We start from the raw sequence: 20,982 nt of genomic DNA, 5'->3' as shown, positions 1-20,982 counted from the left end.
TTCTGGTAGAGCAGAATTCATGGTTCCATCAATCATGGCTAGTTGTCCTGAAGTTGCAAAGCAGTCCCAGACCATCACACTACCACCACCACGTGTGACTGTTGGTAGGATGTTCTTTTTATGAAATGCTGTGTTCGTTTTACGCCAGATGTAACACCTTCGTAAAAGTTCAGCTTTCATCTCATCAGTCCACAGAATAATTGCCCCAAAGTCTTGGGGACAATCAAGATGTTTTTTGGCTGTTTTCTCCATTTGTAGATAATGGCTCTCACCCTAGTTCTCTGGAGTCCCAAACCCTTAAAAATGGCTGATAGGTGTAAATTACTTTGTTTCTCATCTGTTCTTGAATTTCTTTAGATCGCGGCATGATGTTTTGCTTTTTGAGATATTTTAGCCTGCTTCCTTTTGTCAGACAGCTTCTATTTAACCACTTCCCTACATATATATATATATATATATAATGTCACAGTAGAGAAGTGGTTGTAGCTCAACCATGATCCCGTTATCGTTCTTTAGCCCTAGAGGTTCTCTTTCAAATAAAAGTAATCAGCACAGCTAAGCAGCTGCTAGAATACTTTTACAGGTGGTCACTGCCCCCTCCCGCCGCCTATACTGGGCTCTCCCGAGCGATCTGCAAGCCCAGTAATGATGCAGCTGGCAGCAACCAGCTCCTGACTCCCAGTGAAAGGAACTGAAGTTGTTCCTCCCACTGTGTGACATCACAACCTGGCAGCGATGACTATTTAGTCAATTCCAGCTTATTGTTTACTGGCCACAAGGCAGCCAATCAGTGTCTGATCGGCTGTATTGGAGCCTAAAGGAGAGATGGGGAGTCTTAACACTCTATAAGAGTACCTCTCAATGCTATTACCCTGTTTCCCCGAAAGTAAGACATCCCCCGAAAATAAGACCTACTTACAGTCTTGCCTCTCGCTGAAATATAAGGCATCCCCCCGAAAATAAGACCTCCCTGATAATAAGGCCTCCCCCGAACATGCGGTCTCCCCGATAATAAGGTCCCCCGAAGCTACCGTAACTCTGGACCGTAGCGGCGGGCGTCGCCACGCAGCTCACTATTGGCCGCAGCGCAGCCGGAGCAGACAGGAAGTGCGAGGTCTCTTTTAGTCAGAGAGCCCGCACCACCACCAGGACAAGCTGCCGTTTGCTGCTCGCTCTGCCCTGACGGAGTCTGGCTGACTCACAGTTAGACAGTGAGTCGCATGGGGCAGGAGTCAGGCACATTGTGTGGACCCACAGGGGTGACCGAGGTAGGGGGGAAAATGTCTGATAAAGGGGTGGGGTGGATGTCTGGTGAAGGTGTCCACTGGCACAGGGGTGGGGGGAGTGGGATCACTTAAAATGACACAAGAGGATCAGAAGGGGGAATCAAAATGACACAGGAGGATCAGAGGGGGCAATCAAAATGACAGAGGAGGATCAGAAGGGGCAATCAAAATGACAGAGGAGGATCAGAAGGGGCAATCAAAATGACACAGGAGGATGTAATTTGCTGGTTTGTGATGACAACTACTACCGTACCGTATACAGGTAATAAATTTCCTTTTTTTTTTCTTCAACAATAAATGTGTACAGTGTTCTTCTTCATGGAAAAATAAGACATCCCCTGAAAATAAGACCTAGCGCATCTTTGGGAGCAAAAATTAATATAAGACACTGTCTTATTTTCGGGGAAACAGGGTAGCTGTCACAAGGGGTGTTTATATTTCTTTTGACAGCAATAAAGTGATCAAAACATTTTTTAAAAAAAAAAGAAACAGTGTAAAAAAATAAAAAATTAAAATCCAAAAAATAAAATTTTAAAGAGCCTTCGTCCCCTCATACTTATACACAGTGGAGAACGCACACGTCGGTCCTGCACGCATATGTAAACAGTGATCGTACCACACATGTGGGGTATCACTGCCAACGTCAGAGTTAGAGCAATAATTCTAGCACTGTGGCAGTACCTGAAAAGCTTCTAAAATGGTTGAAAAATAGCTTTTTAAGACAAAATGGTGGATTCTGTGGTACTACAGAGACCATGACAGCCAAGCTGCGCAGTTGAGGCCCCCACCTTCTCCCTTATATTGGCCCCCACTTTCTCCCTCAAGGTTTTCCTCTCTGGACCTTGCAAGAACTGAGAATACAGATAAGAAGTGAAGGCCAGGGATGTCATTTCTACACACAGATGTGCGGAGACATACGGAGGGGGAGGATTGTATTGTTTTACTGTGAAGCTAGTTAGGGAAATATGTATCTGTGACGTAACTTCTGTTTCATATATGTGATATGCACGCTCTTTCACTCACTTAGCAAGCAGGCATTAGCCGGGCTAAGCCAATTTTCGCTAGCGAATAAAAAAGGTTTGATTCCGAACGTTGAGTCCAAGAAATTCAGTCTGGGTTTCCACAACAGCAACTTCTGTGTAAATCTAAACTGGTAACCTGCTAAGGCTTTTAAAGCATCACCTATGGATAATTAAAGTAAAGTAGTTTGTCGCCAATCCATGAGCGTGCGCCATTTTAACCACTTGCCGACTGCCGCATGACTATTTACGTCGACAGTCAGCCCCTCACAGGCAGAGTCTAGCCTGTGAGGGTCTAGGGAGCGAGCGCGCGCCCCCGGAGGCGCACTCCCGCTCCCGCGCGGTCACGGACCCCCCCCCCCCCCCCCCGCGCGTGACCGGCGGACCCGATGTCCGCCGGTCACTCGGCGATTGTCGGTGCAGAGGGAGAAAGGCAGGCGGCTGATGTAAACAAGCAGCTTGTCATTCTCCCCTGTGTAGGAATAGTGATCATACGGTTCTGCTATGTAGGACCGTTGATCACTGTTCCTACACCTCAAGCCACAGCCAATCACAGTTAGAATCACGCCCCTAGGGACACACACAGCCCCTCCCTCTCAAAAAAGTTAACCCCTTTACTGCCAGTGTAATTTTACAGTAACAGTGCATATGTATAGCACTGATTACTGTAGAAATGTCACTGGTAACCCCAAAAGTGTCAAAAATGTCAGTCAAGGGTCCGATCTGTCCGCCGCAATGTCGCAGTACCGCAAAAAAAAACGCAGATCGCCGCCATTACGCGTTAAAAAAAAACAACAAAAATGACAAAAATCTTTCCCTTTTTTAGTAAACGAGATAACTTTTGCGCAAACCAATCAAAATACGCTTTTTGCGATTTTTTTTACCAAACATATGTGGCATAAAACAAATTGGCCGAAAATGTTAAAAAGTTTTGATTTTTACATTTTTTTGGGGGGGGAATTTCATATAAAAAATGTGAAAAACATTGTTATTTTTGCAAAATTGTCGCTCTTTTTTTGTTTAAAGGGCATGATCAAAAAATCGCACAGGTGATCAAATACCACCAAAAGAAAGCTCTGGTGGTAAAAAAAGAAAGTCAAATTCGTTTGGGTACAGCGTCGCACAACCGCGCAATTGTCCGTTAAAGTCACGCAGTGCCAAATCGCAAAATAGGCCCTGGTCAGGAAGGGGGTAAAATCTTCCGGGGCTTAAGTGGTTAAAGCGCAACATGTTTGGTATCTAGTAACTTGGTTTTACATCGTCTTTTATATTTTACCCCAAAAAATTGGTATTATATTGTTTGTGGTAACTAAAATTATTTAACCGCTTGCCTACTGGGCACTTTTACCTCTTCCTGCCCAGGAAAATTTACAGCTTTCAGCGCTGTCACACTTGGAATGACAGTTGCGTTTTCATGCAACACTGTACGCATATAAAATTTGTATCATTTTTTTTCCATACGAATAAAGCTTTCTTTTAGTGGTATTTAAAGCAGCGTTCCGGCCTATTTTGCAACTTTTTTTTTTTTTTTTTACACCGTTAGTTAGATTAATATAACCTGAAAAAGAATTGGATAATTATAATTTTTTTTTTGTTTCACTTACCTTATTTTTTCTGAAAATTAACTTACCTTCCTTCCACTTCCTCCCTCTGCGACCGCGGCCCCCGAACGTCATTTCCTTCTTTGCATTGACTCCTGGGAGATGAGCGCCAGGAGTCAATGCGCCTGCACCGGTGTCCCCCGTCACTTCCGGTGCAGGCGCGTCCTTCTCTGCCGATGAATGGAGAACAGCTTCTGGGCATGCGCAATGAGCTGCGGGATGATGCGCCTGCACCCGAAGTGACGAGCAGGGCATTCTGGGATTCCGACATCCAGGAAGAGGGACGCGAAGAGGGGCGCTGCGGCTTCAGCTGCCCACACCGGAGATGGCAGCGCTGGACAAGAAATTTTCAAGGTAAGATTTTCTTCTTACAGGTAAGCTAAACAGGGGACAGTTCAGAGGCTATCGTTGCTTAAATGCACTAGCCCTGACTGTCCTAGGGGTATTTTTATCCCCAACATTTTTTTTGCCCGGAACTCCGCTTTAATCACCACTGGGTTTTTTATTTTTTTGCAAAACAAATGAAAAAAGACTGAAAAGTTTGACATTTTTTTATAGAAAACATATTTCTCCTTTACTGATGTGATCTGAGGAGGCAGCACTGATGAGGTGGCACTCACTTTTATTCTTTTTATAAGCCGGCACTGAAGAAGTGGCATGGATAGGAAGCACTGATAGGTGACACTGATGAGGAGGCACCGATGGGCGCTGTTGGGACTGCACTGATAATCAGGACACTGATAATCAGTGCCCTGATTATCAGTGTGAACGTCCCTTTAACACAAGCAGGTTATCGGCTCTCTTCTCCCCTCCTCACGCCTTCAGCGTGAGAAAAGGAAAGCCGATAACCGGCTTGTATTTACATTCGTGATCAGCTGTCATTGGACACAGCTGATCACGTGGTAAAGGGCTGCTGTAAATGGCTCTTTACCCCGATCTGTGATCAGCTGAGTCCAAAGGACTCAGAGATCATAGAGCGCGCTGTGTGGGCACCACAAGGGGTGCACGGGCAGCGTGGTCATGGGAGGGCATCCATGAATGCCCTCCTAGCAAAGTAAGCCCATGCTGTAGCCGTCTGTCAGCTATAGCGTGGGCGGGAAGGGGTTCATGTTATTTTTTTTTTTAATTGCTTTTGAAAAACCACTGCACAAATACCGTGAGACATAAAAAAAAAAAATTGCCAAACCCACCATTTTATTCTCTAGGGCCTTTACTCAAAAAAAAAAAAAAAAAAAATATTTAATGTTTGGGGGTTCTAAGTAATTTTCTAGAAAAAAATAGAAACATTTTTACATGTAGGATTAACCACTTTACCACTAGCCACTGTGCTGCTACTGCGGCACAGTGGCTCGTTATCGTCCAGCGACGTAGACCTACGTCGCTGGACTCCTCCTCCTGTAGGCGGCGCTCGCGCGCCGCCGGAGGCGCGCTCCCGCTGCTTTCATTCACAGCGGGAGTCGGGCCAGGGGAGGAGCGGTGACGATCACCGCTGCTCTGCCCCGATCGTCGGGGAATCCAGTTTGAAGATCCGCCGCCTGTGTAAACAGAGCGGGCGGATCTCCTAAGTGACAGGGAGTGACAGATCGGAGTGTTCAGCATAGCTGAACACCCGATCTGTGCCTGGCTCACTCAGTCACCTCCCCCCCCCCCCACACGTGGCATACATTAACCCCTCCCTCTCCAGTAAAATGAACCCCTTCCCTGCCAGTGTCATTTTTACAGTAACAGTGAATATTTATAGCACTGATTACTGCAGTAATGTCACTGGTACCCCCAAAAGTGTCAAAAATGTCAGTCAAGGGTCCGATCTGTCCGACGCAATGTCGCAGTCCCGCAAAAAAAATCGCAGATCGCCGTCATTACTCGTTAAAAAAAAAAACACCAAAAATTACAGAAATCTTTCCCTAAGTTAGTAAACGCAATAACTTTTGCGCAAACCAATCAAAATACGCTTATTGCGATTTTTTTTTACCAAACATGGGTAGCAGAAAACAAATTGGCCAAAAATTAAAAAAAATTGGTTTTTACATCTTTTTTGGGGGGAATTTCATATAAAAAAATGTTAAAAATATTGTTATTTTTTCAAAATAAACGCTCTTTTTTTGTTTATAGCGCAAAAAGTAAATATCGCACAGGTGATCAAATACCACCAAAAGAAAGCTCTGTTTGTGGGAAAAAAAGGACGTAAATTTCGTTTGGGTATGGCATCGCATGACCACGCAATTGTCAGTTAAAGTTGCACAGCGCCGAAACGCAAAAAGTGGCCCAGACGTAAGACAGCAAAATGCTCTAGTGGTAAAGTGGTTAAAGTGTCAGAATAGGCTTGGGAAGCAATTGGTTAAGTGATTTCTTGTTTCAACAAGTCTGGCAGTAATCAGGACTGGGTATGGTAAGTGAAATTTAAAGGTAGCTTTCCAACAAAGTGGTTAATCACAGTTCATTCATGATAAAGCACGAGGGGAGGGGCTGCAAAACTGTGACTGGGACTGATGCTAAAATTGTCCATAGGCAACTCTTTAACCACTTCAGCCCCGGAAGGACCAGGCCATTTTTTGAGATTCGGCACTGCATTTACAATTGCGCGGTCTTGCAACGCTGTACCCAAATAAAATTTATATCCTTTTTCCCCACATATAGAGCTTTCTTTTGGTGGCATTTGATCACCTCTGTGGACTTTATTTTTTGCGCTATAAAACACATCCAAAAATAAAATCGAATTTCTTCAAAATTTAGGCCAATATGTATTGCGCTACATATTTTTGGTACAAAAAATTCCCAATAAGCGTATATTGAGTGGTTTGTACAAAAGTTATCAGGTCTACAAACTATGGGATATTTTATAGCATTTTACTTTATTTATTTATTTTGTTAGTAATGGCGGCGATCTGCGATTTTTAGCAGGACTGCGAGATTGCAGCAGACAAATCGGACACCTAACTGACACTTTTGACTCTTTTTTGGGGACCAGTGACTTTATTACAGTGATCAGTGCTAAAAATATGCACTATTACTGTACTAATGACACTGGCAGGGAAGGGGTTAACATTAGGGGCGATCAAAGGGTTAACTGTGTGCCTAGCTGGTGCTTGCTCACTGTGTGGGGGTTGCTCTGACTGGATGAAGACAGAGATCGGTGTTCCTGCTTAGCACACAAGATTTCCATCTTCTCCCCTGTCCGAACGGCGATTTGCCTTGTTTACATGGGCAGATGGCTGTTCTGCCTCTCTGGGGAACGATCACAGGTGGCAGACGGACCCGATGTTTGGCATTTCCTGTGTCAAAGCAGCGCATGATTGTGCCCCCCAGTGTCTTTTGCACAAAATGACGTACAGGTACACTGCTTCGCTCAATAGAGCCGACCTGACGCAGTAAAAGTGCAGTAGGCAGTCAGCAAGTGGTTAAAACTAGGGATGATCGAACTTTTCAAAAGTTCGGTTCGGCCAGAACATCCGAACTTCCCGAAAGTTCGGCCCGGATTTCAGAACCCCATTGAAAATCAGTGGGACCCAAACTTCGGTAATCAAAAAACACCATTCTGAAGCCCTAAAACCCAATAAATGCCCCTAAGAAGTGCCTAGGGTTCTGGGTCACGCCCCAGGGACTATTAATCACACAAAAAAAAGTTCTTAAAAATTGTCATTTTTGATAGAGAGCCAATTATTGAAAAAATTAAAAAAAAAAAAAATGTCTTTTGATTTAGTGTCTGGGGGGTCTAAAAAGTGTACCTGTGAAGTTTCTAGCTCTGTAGCATGTCCAGAACCAGAAAAAAAAAAGATTGTTTGTATTAGAATCAATATAGAACAGGGATATGGCTACGCTATTTTCACACCTTGCCGGTTTAGTAGCAAGCGTTTTTTTGGGCATTTTTTGGGGGACTTTGGAGGCAGGCAAAACATCTGAACTTCTGTGTAGGGGTATATATACATACACGGTATATATACATACACCCATGTCTGTATATATACACATACACATATATAGGTGTGAAAATAGCAGAAATCTATGCTTGCGCTAATTAACACCAATATGGCTTCTCTCCTATCACACCTATATATGTGTATGTGTATAAATACATACAAGTGTGTGTGTATATATAACCCTATACAGAAGTTCAGATGTTTTGCCTGCCTCCAAAGACCCCAAAAAAATGCCCAAAAAAAACGCCCGCAAGAACACACCTGGGCATTTTTTTTGGCGGGTCTTTGTAGGCAGGCAAAACATCTGAACTTCTGTGTAGGGGTATATATACAAACACCTATGTCTGTATATATACACATACACATATATAGGTGTGAAAGTAGCGGAACCCTATGCTTGCGCTAATGAAATAATGAACACCAATATGTCTCCGCTCCTATCACACCTATATATGTGTAAAAATACATACAAGTGTGTGTGTATATATAACCCTATACAGAAGTTCAGATGTTTTGCCTGCCTCCAAAGACCCCAAAAAAATGCCCAAAAAAAACGCCAGCTGCAAAAACACACCTGGGCGTTTTTGTAGCTGGCTTTTTTTTGGGCATTTTATCTGCCAGAAAATGATAAAGTGGATTTACAACCACTTTAATCTAGCATATGGACCCCAGAACATAACAGTCAAAGAGGCGCTGGGAACTTTTACACAAGCTTTCCTATCTGATCCGCCCCTGGATCGGATGCCCCATGCAGCCCTATGGAGCAGCGGATGTCAGCGGTGACATGTCCGTTGACACCCGCTGCTATCCAATCCAATCCTGTCCATGAAATCTGGAGGGATGGAAACCCCTTTTTTCCATCCGTCTGGAGGATCAGATTGGATAGGATCAGATGAGAATGGACAGGCAGTCCGTTCTCATCCGATCTCCCCATTGAGGAAAGCGGGGATCTAACAGCTCTGTCTCTCCACAAAGAGCAGGGACGGAGCTGTCATCCGCCTACTCAGCAGGGATCGGCGGATCAATCCCCCGCTGAGCAGAGCAGACTCCATTGGGCGAACCGCTCGTGTGAAAGGAGCCTTAGACTTGCATGTGTAGTCAGATGAAGGAAAATTTCAAACAAGCTCAACAGCTCTGGAAAGGTGGCTCCCACACAGCAGAGCTTCCCTCAATGGCCACCCAACAGAAGTTCAAACTATAGAGATCCAGAAAGGAGTGTCAGACCAAAACCAGATGGTAAATTCAAATATATTTTTAATTGTTGATAAAAAAAAAAAAGGAAAACAGCTAACATGTTTCGGGGACAACACCATTCCACCTTCATCAGGTTCAAATTTGGTCGGACTCAGAGAAAACAGTGACTTTAGAGATCCATATTAGCGCTAGTATTAAACTTTCCACATGGAGGAAAAAACTTGATCACAGTTGCTGAGCAGCAATTTATCTAGTGTAGTCCATAATTTAGTCTAGTGTAACACCCGTGCCATGCAACGAGTAACAATGTTGCTATTCAAGAAATATAGTACTGTGTGCAAGTGTTGTTACTGTAGGACAGGATAAGAGGCCTAACTAGCACCTTCAGGGCCCCAGTGCAAGAAATCATGAAGGGCCCCCCTGGCCCCCCATGTAAGAAACCATAAAGGGCCCCCCTGGCCCCCGACTGAAGCCCTTCCCACTTATCCCGGGGCAGACACACAACTAGAACCTTCAGGGCCCTGGAGCAAGAAACCATGAAGGGCCCCTGGCCCCAAACCGGGGCCCTTTCCACTGATTCGGTGGCCTTTTACTCCCATCATGGGACCCTTTATTACAGTCCCACAAGGGGCCACCTTTCCTGCGGTGGTGAAACGCCAGAGCCTAGTTGCAAGTGCGGCCTTTGCTACCCTGGTACTTCCGCCACTGGTGTCAGTAGTTTTTATTATTGTTTAATTTTTTTATTTCATTTTTTTTTTTTACCATTTTACTTTATTTTTTTACAATTTTTTTAAATATTTTTTTATATATTTTTAGGACCCTCCTTTGGGGGGCTTTGATGAATTATCAGGGTCTAAACCAGGGATCCTCAAACTACGGCCCTCCAGTTGTTGCAGAACTACACATCCCATGAGGCATTGTAAAACTCTGACATTCACAGACCTGACTAGGCATGATGGGAATTGTAGTTCCTGAACAACTGGAGGGCCATAGTTTGAAGACCCCTGGTCTAAACAGATCCCCAATGTCTCACTTTTGAGACAGAGAAAGGGACTGAGGACAGATTCATCAGTCCCTTTCTCTGCAGCCTCAAAATGAAGGAAGAGGAATATCTCTGTACAGAGCTTCCTGTTCATTCATAAACTGAAGTATAGTAAACACAGTTTACTATGCCTTAGCTATGAATAAAAAAACAAAAACAGAATCAGTGATTTGAATGGATCACTGACTCGGTCTACTCAGAAAAGGAAGGGGCCGGTATCTTCCTCGATCTCCATCCTGACAGATCCCCCGTAGCAGCCGGCGGGAGGTGGGAGGGGGAAACCCAGCAGCTTTGTGGGGAGGGCGGGGGAAGCATGCAGAGGCCCAGGGCAGCAGGAAAGGGAGGTGGCGGGAGCAGCATGTGGAGGAACCGATGTCCTCCATTTCTCTCCTGCCGAAGCTACATGAAGGGATGAGCTCATCAACATGCCACAGCCCTCCTATCTATGGGTACAGGGGGGCTGCATGGGCCCCCGGGAGCATGGGGATGAGTCGCAATGGCAGCACCCTGACAGGAAGTGTGTTACTGGCAGAATCACCAGGCAAAAATTAGGAGAAAAAGTGACAAAAAAAAAGTTCTTGAATTACAATGTAATTTATTGCCGAGGTCCTTCTGACAGCTGACAAGTCGCGCTCCCTCGCGGTCCATTGACCGCTACAGGACCCGTTCTAATAGGAGCGACACAAGTCACTCCGACTTAGAAAAAGGGTCCTGTACTACTTCGGGGCGACCTCGGAGCGACTTGCATAGTCTTCCATTATGTGAAGTCCATGCAAGTCGCTCCAAAGTCGTGGTGCATGGTAATGCACAAGTCGCCCCCGAAGTAGTACAGAGTCGTGTCGCCCCAGAGTGAACCGACTCTAAAAAGGGTATTTACTGAAAAGATAAAACTAGAATTTTCCCAAAACTAAATTGTCAGCGCTACAAGTAGGAAAGATCCTCGAGATAGTGAGTCAGCATATAGGCGAAGGCAGGCTCTTCTTTAATCTTGTCAAAAAGAAATAAGGCACCGCCACTGTGACCTCAATGTCACACACACCACCGGTCTTGCTGCCCACTTCAGATCGGGAAAAACCAATATTGAAATATAAGCAAAGGAAGAAGGCGCACTGGCCTAGTGGATTATCGCAAGACTCTATACCAGGGTTTCGTAGAACCCCAGGGTTCCTCCTGAGGTTGCTAGGGGTTCCTTGAGCAATGGGTGAATTCTGCCTCTCAGATAAGTTCCCAATGCCACCATTGTTCCTTTTAGCTATCTGTAAGGGGGTCATTCTTCCCAATGATGAGAAGAGTAAGGAGCGTTCTTCCCACTGACTGTCACACTAATGTGTCATGAGTTGTAGATTTTTAATTTTTAGCAGGGGTTCCCCAAGACCAGAAATGTATTTCAAGGGTTCCTCTGTGTTGAAGTGGTTGAGAAAGGCTGCTCTATACTCTAACAAAAACAAATACAATGTACTCACAAAGGTACACAAGAACATGCCTGTAGCAAAATCCAGGCCCCAACACTGGATGCCTGTCCATCCACAGGGGCATAGCCCTCAAAACGCGGAACCTACGTCCTGTGAATGGACACTCATTTAACGCTGGGACAGGACTTTGCTACATGCATGGTATTTTGTACCTTTGTGATTGCATTGAATTTGTTTTTTTGTTTTGTTTTTTTTTTTAAATAAAGAGTTTTGCGGTAATGCACTAGGTTGGCAAGTCATCTTCCTTTGGGTATATAATTCTACCCCGTTACACTCTGGTCCGGACACATCTTGAATACGCTGTCCTTTTCTGGTCACCAGTCCTCAGGAAAGATGTGCTGGAACTGGAGAGAGTCCAGAGAAGAGCAACAGAGTTAATAAGGGGATGGAGGATCTCAGGTATGAGCAACGGCTACACACAATAAAATGATTTTTCCTGGAGAAGAGACATTTGAGAGGAGATATGATAGTGATACTGTATATAATGGTGGTTCTAGCATAGGAAGAAAACTATTCAGTCTCAGGTTGTTTAAGAAGACACGTAGCCACTCAATGAAGTTGGACGAGAAGCAGTTTAACCTTAGACTGCGTAGGGGGTTCTTCATGGTTAGAGGAGTAAAAATGTGGAACTTGCTTCCACAATCATTGGTTTCAACAGGAAGTGTTGATAATTTCATTAAACATTTAGATGGCCATCTTAGAGAACACAACTTATAGAGATAAGGGCCGCTGGTAGGGACATATTACATACACACACCCATACAGGTTGAACTGGATGGCTTGATATCTTTATTTGACCTTACCAACAATGTAACTATATGCAAGCTGTGCTTGAACAGGGGGGCATGTTCAAGAGGCAGGCTGTGATTGGTCGGGGGGGGCATAGTGGCTGAACAAACTTCCCAATACAGGCATGCTGTGTGTCTGCACAGTGTCCTTTGCCCCTGAATGGCCAGCAAAGGGATGAAAACTGACCACACTAACACGGATCAACTTCTGTGCTTTGTGTGGTCGGTTTAGAACAAAAGAGAAAGATGACTAGAAAAATCAACTAGGTACTTCAGATGCAAGAAATACATGAAAATGATAGGGACTATGATTTATAAAACACACACTGACGATCCGTGTTTTTACAGAAATTGAGCTTTCTTTTGGTGGTATTTAATCACCACTGTTTTTTTAATTTTTTGCTAAATAAAGCAATAAAGACCTAAAATTTAGAAGAAAAAACCTAAAAACGTTTTCATAGTTTGTTATAAAATTTTGCAAACAGGTAATTTTTCTCCTTCACTAATGTGCACTTATGAGGCTGCACTGATGGGCACTTATGAGGCAGCACAGATGAGGCTGCACTGATGGGCACTTATGAGGCAGCACTGATGAGGCTGTACTGATAGGTGACACTGACAGGCGTCACTGATGGGCGTCACTGATGGGCTCTGTTGGGACTGCACTGATAATTCTGTGACACATACTTGTCACTATGTCCTGTTAGTAGGCACTGCTGTGTTACACATTTCACTGACCTACAGAACTGCTGAGAGGAGGAGAAATTGAAATTCACTGACACAATACCCAAAATTTATGGCACAGCCAAGTTTTTTACTGACATTTCCAAAAGTTACAAAATTACAGTTTTAAGTGCAGATTTCAGTTTTTAGGCTGCAAACAATGATCTGGTAGATCCTAAGCTTAATGATAGCATGCAATGCCAAGCTGCGGCTTCCAAAGCAAGTAAAGTCCTTTCTTGTATTAAGAGAGGCATGGACTCCAGAAAGAGAGATATAATTTTGCCCCTGTACAAATCATTAGTAAGACCTCATCTGGAATACGCAGTTCAGTTTTAGGCACCAGTTCTCAAAAAGGATATCGGGGAACTGGAGAAAGTACAGAGAAGGGCAACCAAACTTAAAGGAGGCATGGAGGAGCTCAGCTATGAGGAAATATTAGAGGAACTGAATTTATTCTCTCTTGAGAAGAGGAGATTAAGGGGGGATATGATCACCATGTATAAATACATAAGGGGTCCATATAGTGAACTTGGTGTTGAGTTGTTCACTTTAAGGTCATCACAGAGGACAGGGGGCACTCTTTACATCTAGAGGAAACCAGATTTCATCTCCAAATACGGAACGGTTTCTTCACAGTAGGAGCTGTGAAAATGTGGAATAGACTCCCTCCAGAGGTGGTTCTGGCCAGCTCAGTAGATTGCTTAAAAAAGGGCCTGGATTCTTTCCTGGGTTTTCTTAATATAAATGGGTACTAATATTTATAGGTAAAGTTGATCCAAGAAATATCTGATTGAATTTATGAAGGAATTATTTTTCCCCTGCTGTGGCAAACTGGATCATGCTTTGCTGGGTTTTTTCGCCTTCCTCTGGATCAACTGCGGGTATAGCATTGTGTATATGGGTTTGTATGGTTGGGTTTTTATTACTGTTTTTTTTATTGGTTGAGCCAGATGGTCTTTTTTCAACCTCACTAACTATGTAACTATGTAACAAGTACATAATGCAATTAGCAAAGTGATTTAAGGTAGATATAAAGGCAAAAAACATATTTCTTATTTTATTTTGAATACAGTAAGTAAGTAGCTCTGGGACAGGAGGGCAAGAAATTAGAATGAGCGGCGCACACACACGAAATTAACTCTCACAGTGACACTGACAGCAGTGTGATCACCGACATATCACCTCCTCCACAGTGACAGTCTCTCTCCATGCCAGGTGGACCCTTCAGACCACTCCAGTCCACACAGCACTGACAGTCCCGCTCCTGGCTTGCCTTGCTCTCATCCTGTAGACCCACACACAAAGCTTTGGCTGCTCCACTCGGCTCCCTTGCACCATGAAATCACACGATGCACGCTCAGGCACCGCCCCTGCCAGACCCGCCCCCCTTCCTCTGGCGCTGCTCAAACACACTGTAACAGGCACATGCGCAGTTCTGAGCCAAGCATCGCAGACATATTTTTTTACTGGCAACCTTTCCCTGTGACTGGCATTTACTGGCAGAAGAAAAGTGCCTGGTTTTTACTGGCTGACAGTAAAAATACTGACAGATGGCAACACTGCTTAGAAATGGAATGTAAACAGCAAAGGAGAAGCTGCAAAGCATCCTGGGAAGTTGCGGAAAATGACAACCAGCAGAACTCACAACATGAAAGGAGATTTTTCAAGTAAGCTTATATTGGATTGCCAAATATAACTATTGTTTGTATTGTTATAACAATGCTGATGTTATAAAATGAAAGCGTATACCGCGACCATCGGTTTTTATTGAAACCTGCGATAAAAGCCGGCTCTGCCACACAGGAGAGAGCACTCAGTACTTGCTTGTGCTGCGCTGCGTCTTTGCCTTATAGCATCTGGAACATATGCACAGATAGAAGTTTCATTCTGGTTAATGGTTTGCTAAGTTGTAGATTCTTTAGCTGCAGGCTGTAAAATAAAGGGAGATATAAAAGCCAGTAAATGAAAGCACATCTATGGGCAAAATCAAAAATGGCATATACAGTATCTCACAAAAGTATGTACACCCCTCACATTTTTGTAAATATTTTATTCTATCTTTTCATGTGACAACACTGAAGAAATGACACTTTGCTACAATGTAAAGTAGTGAGTGTACAGCTTGTATAACAGTGTAATACCCGCGGCAGGGTGGCTGTCCTGCGCAAACCGACGTAGGTCGCACGTGGAAAGCTAGGGGGCGAGCACGCGGCCGGCGGCAGCGCGCTCCCGCCGACACTCAGCAGCAGGGAAGCCGATGCACGGGTCAGGCGGCTCTGATTGCCGCCTGACACCCACAATCGCTCCCCGCTGAGAGAGAAGAACGGCCGTCTGTTGTAAACACAGCTGACCGTTCTTCTCCCTGGAATGATCACAGAGCTCATGTGATCCTTCTATATAGGAACACAGGTCTCTATAGTCATTTCACAAGCCACGCCCCCCCCAGTTAGAATCACTCCCCTAGGCTCACATTTAACCCATTGATCACCCGTAGGGTTAACCCCTTCCCTGCCAGTGTCATTATTACAGTAAAAGTGCATATTTTTAGCACTGATTACTGTAGTAATGTCAGTGGTCCCCCCAAAAGTGTCAAAAATGTCAGTAAAGCCCCGTACACACGTACCGATCTTCGGCCGAACGATCGGCCGTCTTTTGTCCGCGGGCTGTCTTGTCTGTTGAAAAGTGCAAAAGACTGCACACGCATTTTGTCGGCCAACAACAGCCGACTGCAGAAGTGATGTCATGTGATGGTTAACTTTCCTTGTCTTTTTTCTTTTCTGAGCATGCCCAGTCTTGCAAATCTGCTGTCTGTCGGCCGAAATCTGTACTGACTGGCGAACAATCGGCTGTTCTGGTGTCGGCATACAAAAATTTTAATGCTTGCACGACAGATTCTGTTCGGCCGAAAGTGCGCTGTCGGCTGTCGGAAGCATCATACTAACAAGCCGAAAATCGGCCGATCGGTCGTCGGACGAATCTTTTCGGCCGACAATCTGCATGTGTGTACGGGCCTTTAGGGTCCGATCTGTCCGCCGCAATGTTGTAGTCCCGCAAAAAAAAATTGCAGATCGCCGCCATTACTAGTAAAAAAATAAATAAAATATGACATAAATATTTCCCGTAGTTAGTAGACGCGATAACTTTTGCGCAAACCAATCAAAATACTCTTATTGCGTTTTTTTTTGTACCAAAAATATGTAGCAGAAAACAAATTGGCCTAAAATGTTAAAAAAATTTAGATTTTAAATTTTTTTTTTTTTTGAGAATGTTATATAGCAGAATGTGAAAAATATTGTTTTTTTTTTTTTTTCAAAATTGTTGCTCTTTTTTTGTTTATAGTGCAAAAAATAAAAATCACACAGGTGATCAAATACCACCAAAAGAAAGCTCTGTTTGTGGGAAAAAAAAGGACGTCAAATTTATTTGGGTACAGCGTCGCACAATCGCGCAATTGTCCGTTAAATTAACACAGTGCCGAATCGCAAAATATGGCCTGGTCATTAAGGGGGAAAATCCTTCCGGTCTTAACCACTTTAGAACCGCTCACAGTAATACTACTGCGGCAGAGTGGTTCGTTATCGTCCAGCGACGTAGTATTAACGTCGTTAGACACTCCCCCTTCTGGGCGGTGCTTGCGCGCCGCCGGAGGCTCGCTCCCGCTGTTTTCATTCACAGCGGGAGTCGGGCCAGGGGAGGAGCAGCGGCGATCGCCGCTGCTCTTACCCGATCGTCGGGGATCGAGTCTGGAGATCCGCCCGCTGTGTGTAAACACAGCGGGCGGATCTCCATAGTGACAGGGAGTGACAGATCGGACTGTTCAGCATAGCTGGACATCCGATCTGTCCATGACTCACTCAGTCACCTCCCCCCACACACGTCAGTAAGCACCAGGCATACATTAACCCCTCCCTCTCCAATAAAATTAACCCCTTCCCTGCCAGTGTCATTTTTACAGTAACAGTGCATATGTATAGCACTGATTACTGCAGTAATGTCACTGGTACCCCCAAAAGTGTCAAAAATGTCAGTCAAGGGTCCGATCTGTCCGCCGCAATGTCGCAGTCCCGCAAAAAAAATCGCAGATCGCCGCCATTACGCTTTAAAAAAAAAACACCAAAAATGACAGAAATCTTTCCCTTTGTTAGTAAACGCAATAACTTTTGCGCAAACCAATCAAAATACGCTTATTGCGATTTTTTTTACCCAAAATATGTAGCATAAAACAAATTGGCCAAAAAATTTTAAAAAAATTGGTTTTTACATCTTTTTTGGGGGGAATTTCATATAAAAAAATGTTAAAAATATTGTTATTTTTTCAAAATAAACGCTCTTTTTTTGTTTATAGCGCAAAAAGTAAAAATCGCACAGGTGATCAAATACCACCAAAAGAAAGCTCTGTTTGTGGGAAAAAAAGGACGTAAATTTTGTTTGGGTACGGCGTCGCACGACCGCGCAATTGTCAGTTGAATTCGCACAGCGCCGAATCGCAAAAAGTGGCCTGGACAGAAGACAGCAAAATCCTCCGGTGGTAAAGTGGTTAAAGTGGTAAATGGCACCCCCACGCACCTGAAACCGTAACTCATTTTCGGTTGCAGGAAATCTCGTGGTGGAAAAGTACCATGGGGGAATTCTCTTCGGCTGCGTTTTTAAAAAGGTGCAGTTACCTTTTTCCTGCATGAAACGCAGGTACGGCAGCTCATTCAAATGAATAGGCTGCAGTGCCGAGGCAAACAATGCGCTTAGCTGTGATCCATCATCCAAGTCTAGACTTTTAAAAATGTCAACTGTCATCTTGAAAGCAGCGGAATCCTGAGAAATGGAGTAAACCAAAAAAAATGGGGATTTGCATAGTGAAACTATTTGGCTTTTACCGTGACCTGCATGAAATCTGGAATTGAGAAGGTAGAAGGGAACGTCTGTAGAAGGAATCTTCAAACTACGGCCCTCCAGCTGTTGCAGAACTACAAGTCCCATGAGGCATTGTAAAACTCTGACATTCACAGACATGGCGAGGCATTATGGGAATTGTAGTTCTTGAACAACTGGAGGGCCATAGTTTGAAGACCCCTGGTCTATATTATTAGAATAGGATTAAAATGTAATTCTGTGCAATGTGGATATTTTTTTTTTTTAGTGCACAAAAAAATAGTAGAACAAACGCATTAAAACGCATTATAAATGCATTACAACAAAACAAACCCACAGGAAACTTTGCGAAAAAATGAGCGGGAAAAAACACATTGAAAATGCATAAAAAAAAAATACCGGAACGCAGCAAAAACGCACAGAGAGAAATGCATCTGGACTACGATTCTGTGGCTGTCTCTTTGGGATGGGGTCCACCCATGTTATCTGTGCAAGCTTGGCAACAACCTTTGCTTGAAATACCATACATGCTTGATTATTATGTTACCATTAGGGTGTCATATTCATTGGAAGCCTCGGTTTTCATAAGAACGGCATATGTGGAATTTTGGAGCGGCGGATTCTGGGAAAAGAAGAGAGAAAGAAAATTAGGAATCTATTCTCACACGCTGAACAACCAGGTCAGGGTAAAACAAGTATAACCACTTGCTGACCGACCACCCTGCCCGCTGCATATATACTGTAGCAGGCTGACTGTACCTAGGCAGCGGGGATGCCGATGCAGGGAGTTGGCGGCCATGATTACCGCCAGGCACCTGCGATCGCTCCCCGCTTTGAGAGAAGGACGGTCAGCTGTTGTAAAGCTTTATGGACCTTTAGGCCTTTTGCACACGATACTCCTGTTTAAGCATCTGCTTTTCTCAAGACCTTTTTCTTGTATGTATTTGCGAGTATTCGCGAGTATTTGTGAGTATTTGCGAGTATTTGCGAGTATTCGCGAGTATTCGCGAGTATTTGCGAGCATTGAGGCTTAAATTACTGACCAAAAATGCAGATTTTTCTATTTTGTTCTTACTGAAGAATGCACAGCGCTTGTTTACGCCCCTGTGTGCATAGGCACATTACAATTAATGGGCTTTATTTTAGCTCAAAAAGCTGTACTGAGCATTTTCAAGCTGCGAAATGCTCAAACAGGAGTATCGTGTGCAAGAGGCCTTATGGACAGCTTTATGGACCTTGCTTTGTGCACTGGTGTGCAGTCATGTTGGAACAGGAAGGGATCATCCCCAAACTGTTCCCACAAAGTTGGGAGCATGAAATTGTCCAAAATGTCTTGGTATGCTGACGCCTTAAGAGTTCTCTTCACTGGAAATAAGGGGCCAAGCCCAACCCCTAAAAAAACAACCCCACACCATAATCCCTCCTTCCACCAAATGATTTGGGCCAATGCACATAGCAAGGTCCATAAAGACATGGATGAGCGAGTTTGGGGTGGAGGAACTTGACTGTCCTGACCTCAACCTGATGGAACACCTTTGGGTTGGATTAGAGTGGAGACTACGAGCCGGGCCTTCTCATCCACATCAGTGCCGGATCTCAAACCCATAGAACACCTTTGGGTTGAATAATAATTTTTAGAAGAGGAGGTCAGCACTAGCACCTTCCTTATATCTCTCAGGTACATATTTAAAGTATATACAAATCCTCACCTTGTAAAACAACCCATTCAGTTTAAAATATAAATTAAGGTAAAACATTTGTGTATAGATAAAAAAAAGATTATAAATAACTTTTTTTTTCTCTTTTTTTATCAGTGATCACTTTTCCTCTGTTCCCAGCTGCATAAGAGCTAGGGAAGGAGAAACAACAGGGAACTTTGCCAATGTATGGCTGTGTGTGCGCGTGTGTGTGCGTGCGCATGTGTGTGTGTGTGCATACGTGTGCGTGCGCATGTGTGTGCATGCGTGCGCGTGTGTGTGCGTGCGTGCGTGCGCGCGCGCGTGTGTGTGTGGGGGGGGGGGGGGGTTGTGCCAGGACAAGTCTGACTATTGGAGGAGAACAGGCTGAGTTCCTAGCACAGCCAGAGAACTGACTACGCTGTGCTCTCATGCCTAGTGTGGTCAGCTTTGAATAGGAAAGCAGAGGGACTGGCAAGGAACAACAGGGATTTCATACAAAGGAAGGAATACAAAGAGAACAGGAGAATTTCTCATACAAGTACATGGTACAGCGGGCACATACCATGAATATGAAATGTTGGGTTTACATACTCTTTTATGGTAGAAAAATAAAAGCGCTCTGTGAGTGTCTCCTGATTATAAAATCATTTACCTGATGTCTTGGTGACGTCTGACGTAGTTTTAGTCTGCAAAAATGTAAAATAAAATACAATGAGTATTAAATAAGCACAGAAACCCTAACAACGATTTTCTTTTATTTGTTCCCTTTGGTCTCTTAGGCTCCATTCACATATATGCAGCAGGGGGCGTAACTACAGGGGTTGCAATTGCAACCGGGCCCCATGCTCCAGGAGGCCTGTGCGGCTCCTCTGTACACCTGGATAGGAGGAGTGGGGGGGGGCAGCATGTAGAGAAATCACTGTCCTCCTTTTTCCTCCTGTAGCTGCAGGCCCCAAGTTGGGAGGATAGGGGCCCACTGCATAACTTGTGAAAGGGTCCCGCTGTGGGACTGTAATAAAGGGCCCCGCAACGAGAGTAAAGGGTCCCAGGATCAATGGGAAGAGCCTCAGGCTTGAAGGGAAGGGCCCCAGCCAGGGGTCTGAGGGGCCCTTCATGGTTTCTTGCACCGGGCCCTGAAGGTTCTAGTTACGCCTCTGATATGCAGGGCTGGTTTCCATTCAGAGGTTCAGGTGTGAATTTGACACTGAAATCACAGCTGAACTGGACTAAAAAATGCACAGGACCCTTTTTAACCACTTCTGTTTCCGGGCCTTTTTCTGACACTTTAAGAGCGGAAGGATTTACCCCCTTCCTGACCAGGCCCTATTTTGCGATTCGGCACTGCTTTATTTTAACTGACAACGCTGTACCCAAATAAAATTGATGTCCTTTTTT

The 20,982-nt window shown here is 44.3% G+C and overlaps 1 protein-coding gene across 1 annotated transcript in view; it reads right to left on the bottom strand.

Annotated features, from left to right (window-relative positions):
- Positions 1-20,982, bottom strand: part of LOC309569003 (B-cell receptor CD22-like) — a gene marked incomplete at both ends in the record, with an annotated part of 263,576 nt that overhangs the window by 197,326 nt on the left and 45,268 nt on the right. Inside the window, 3 exons of the mRNA XM_082274764.1 lie at positions 17,707-17,851; positions 18,456-18,530; positions 20,240-20,273. Coding sequence (XP_082130890.1) covers positions 17,707-17,851; positions 18,456-18,530; positions 20,240-20,273 — 254 coding nt within the window. The remainder of the gene's footprint in view (positions 1-17,706; positions 17,852-18,455; positions 18,531-20,239; positions 20,274-20,982) is intronic.

The sequence above is a fragment of the Pelophylax lessonae genome, assembly GCF_965119305.1.
Source record: "Pelophylax lessonae genome assembly, chromosome: 12".
In the NCBI taxonomy this organism is placed as follows: Eukaryota; Metazoa; Chordata; class Amphibia; order Anura; family Ranidae; genus Pelophylax; species Pelophylax lessonae.
This window is presented reverse-complemented; position numbering and strand designations above follow the sequence as displayed.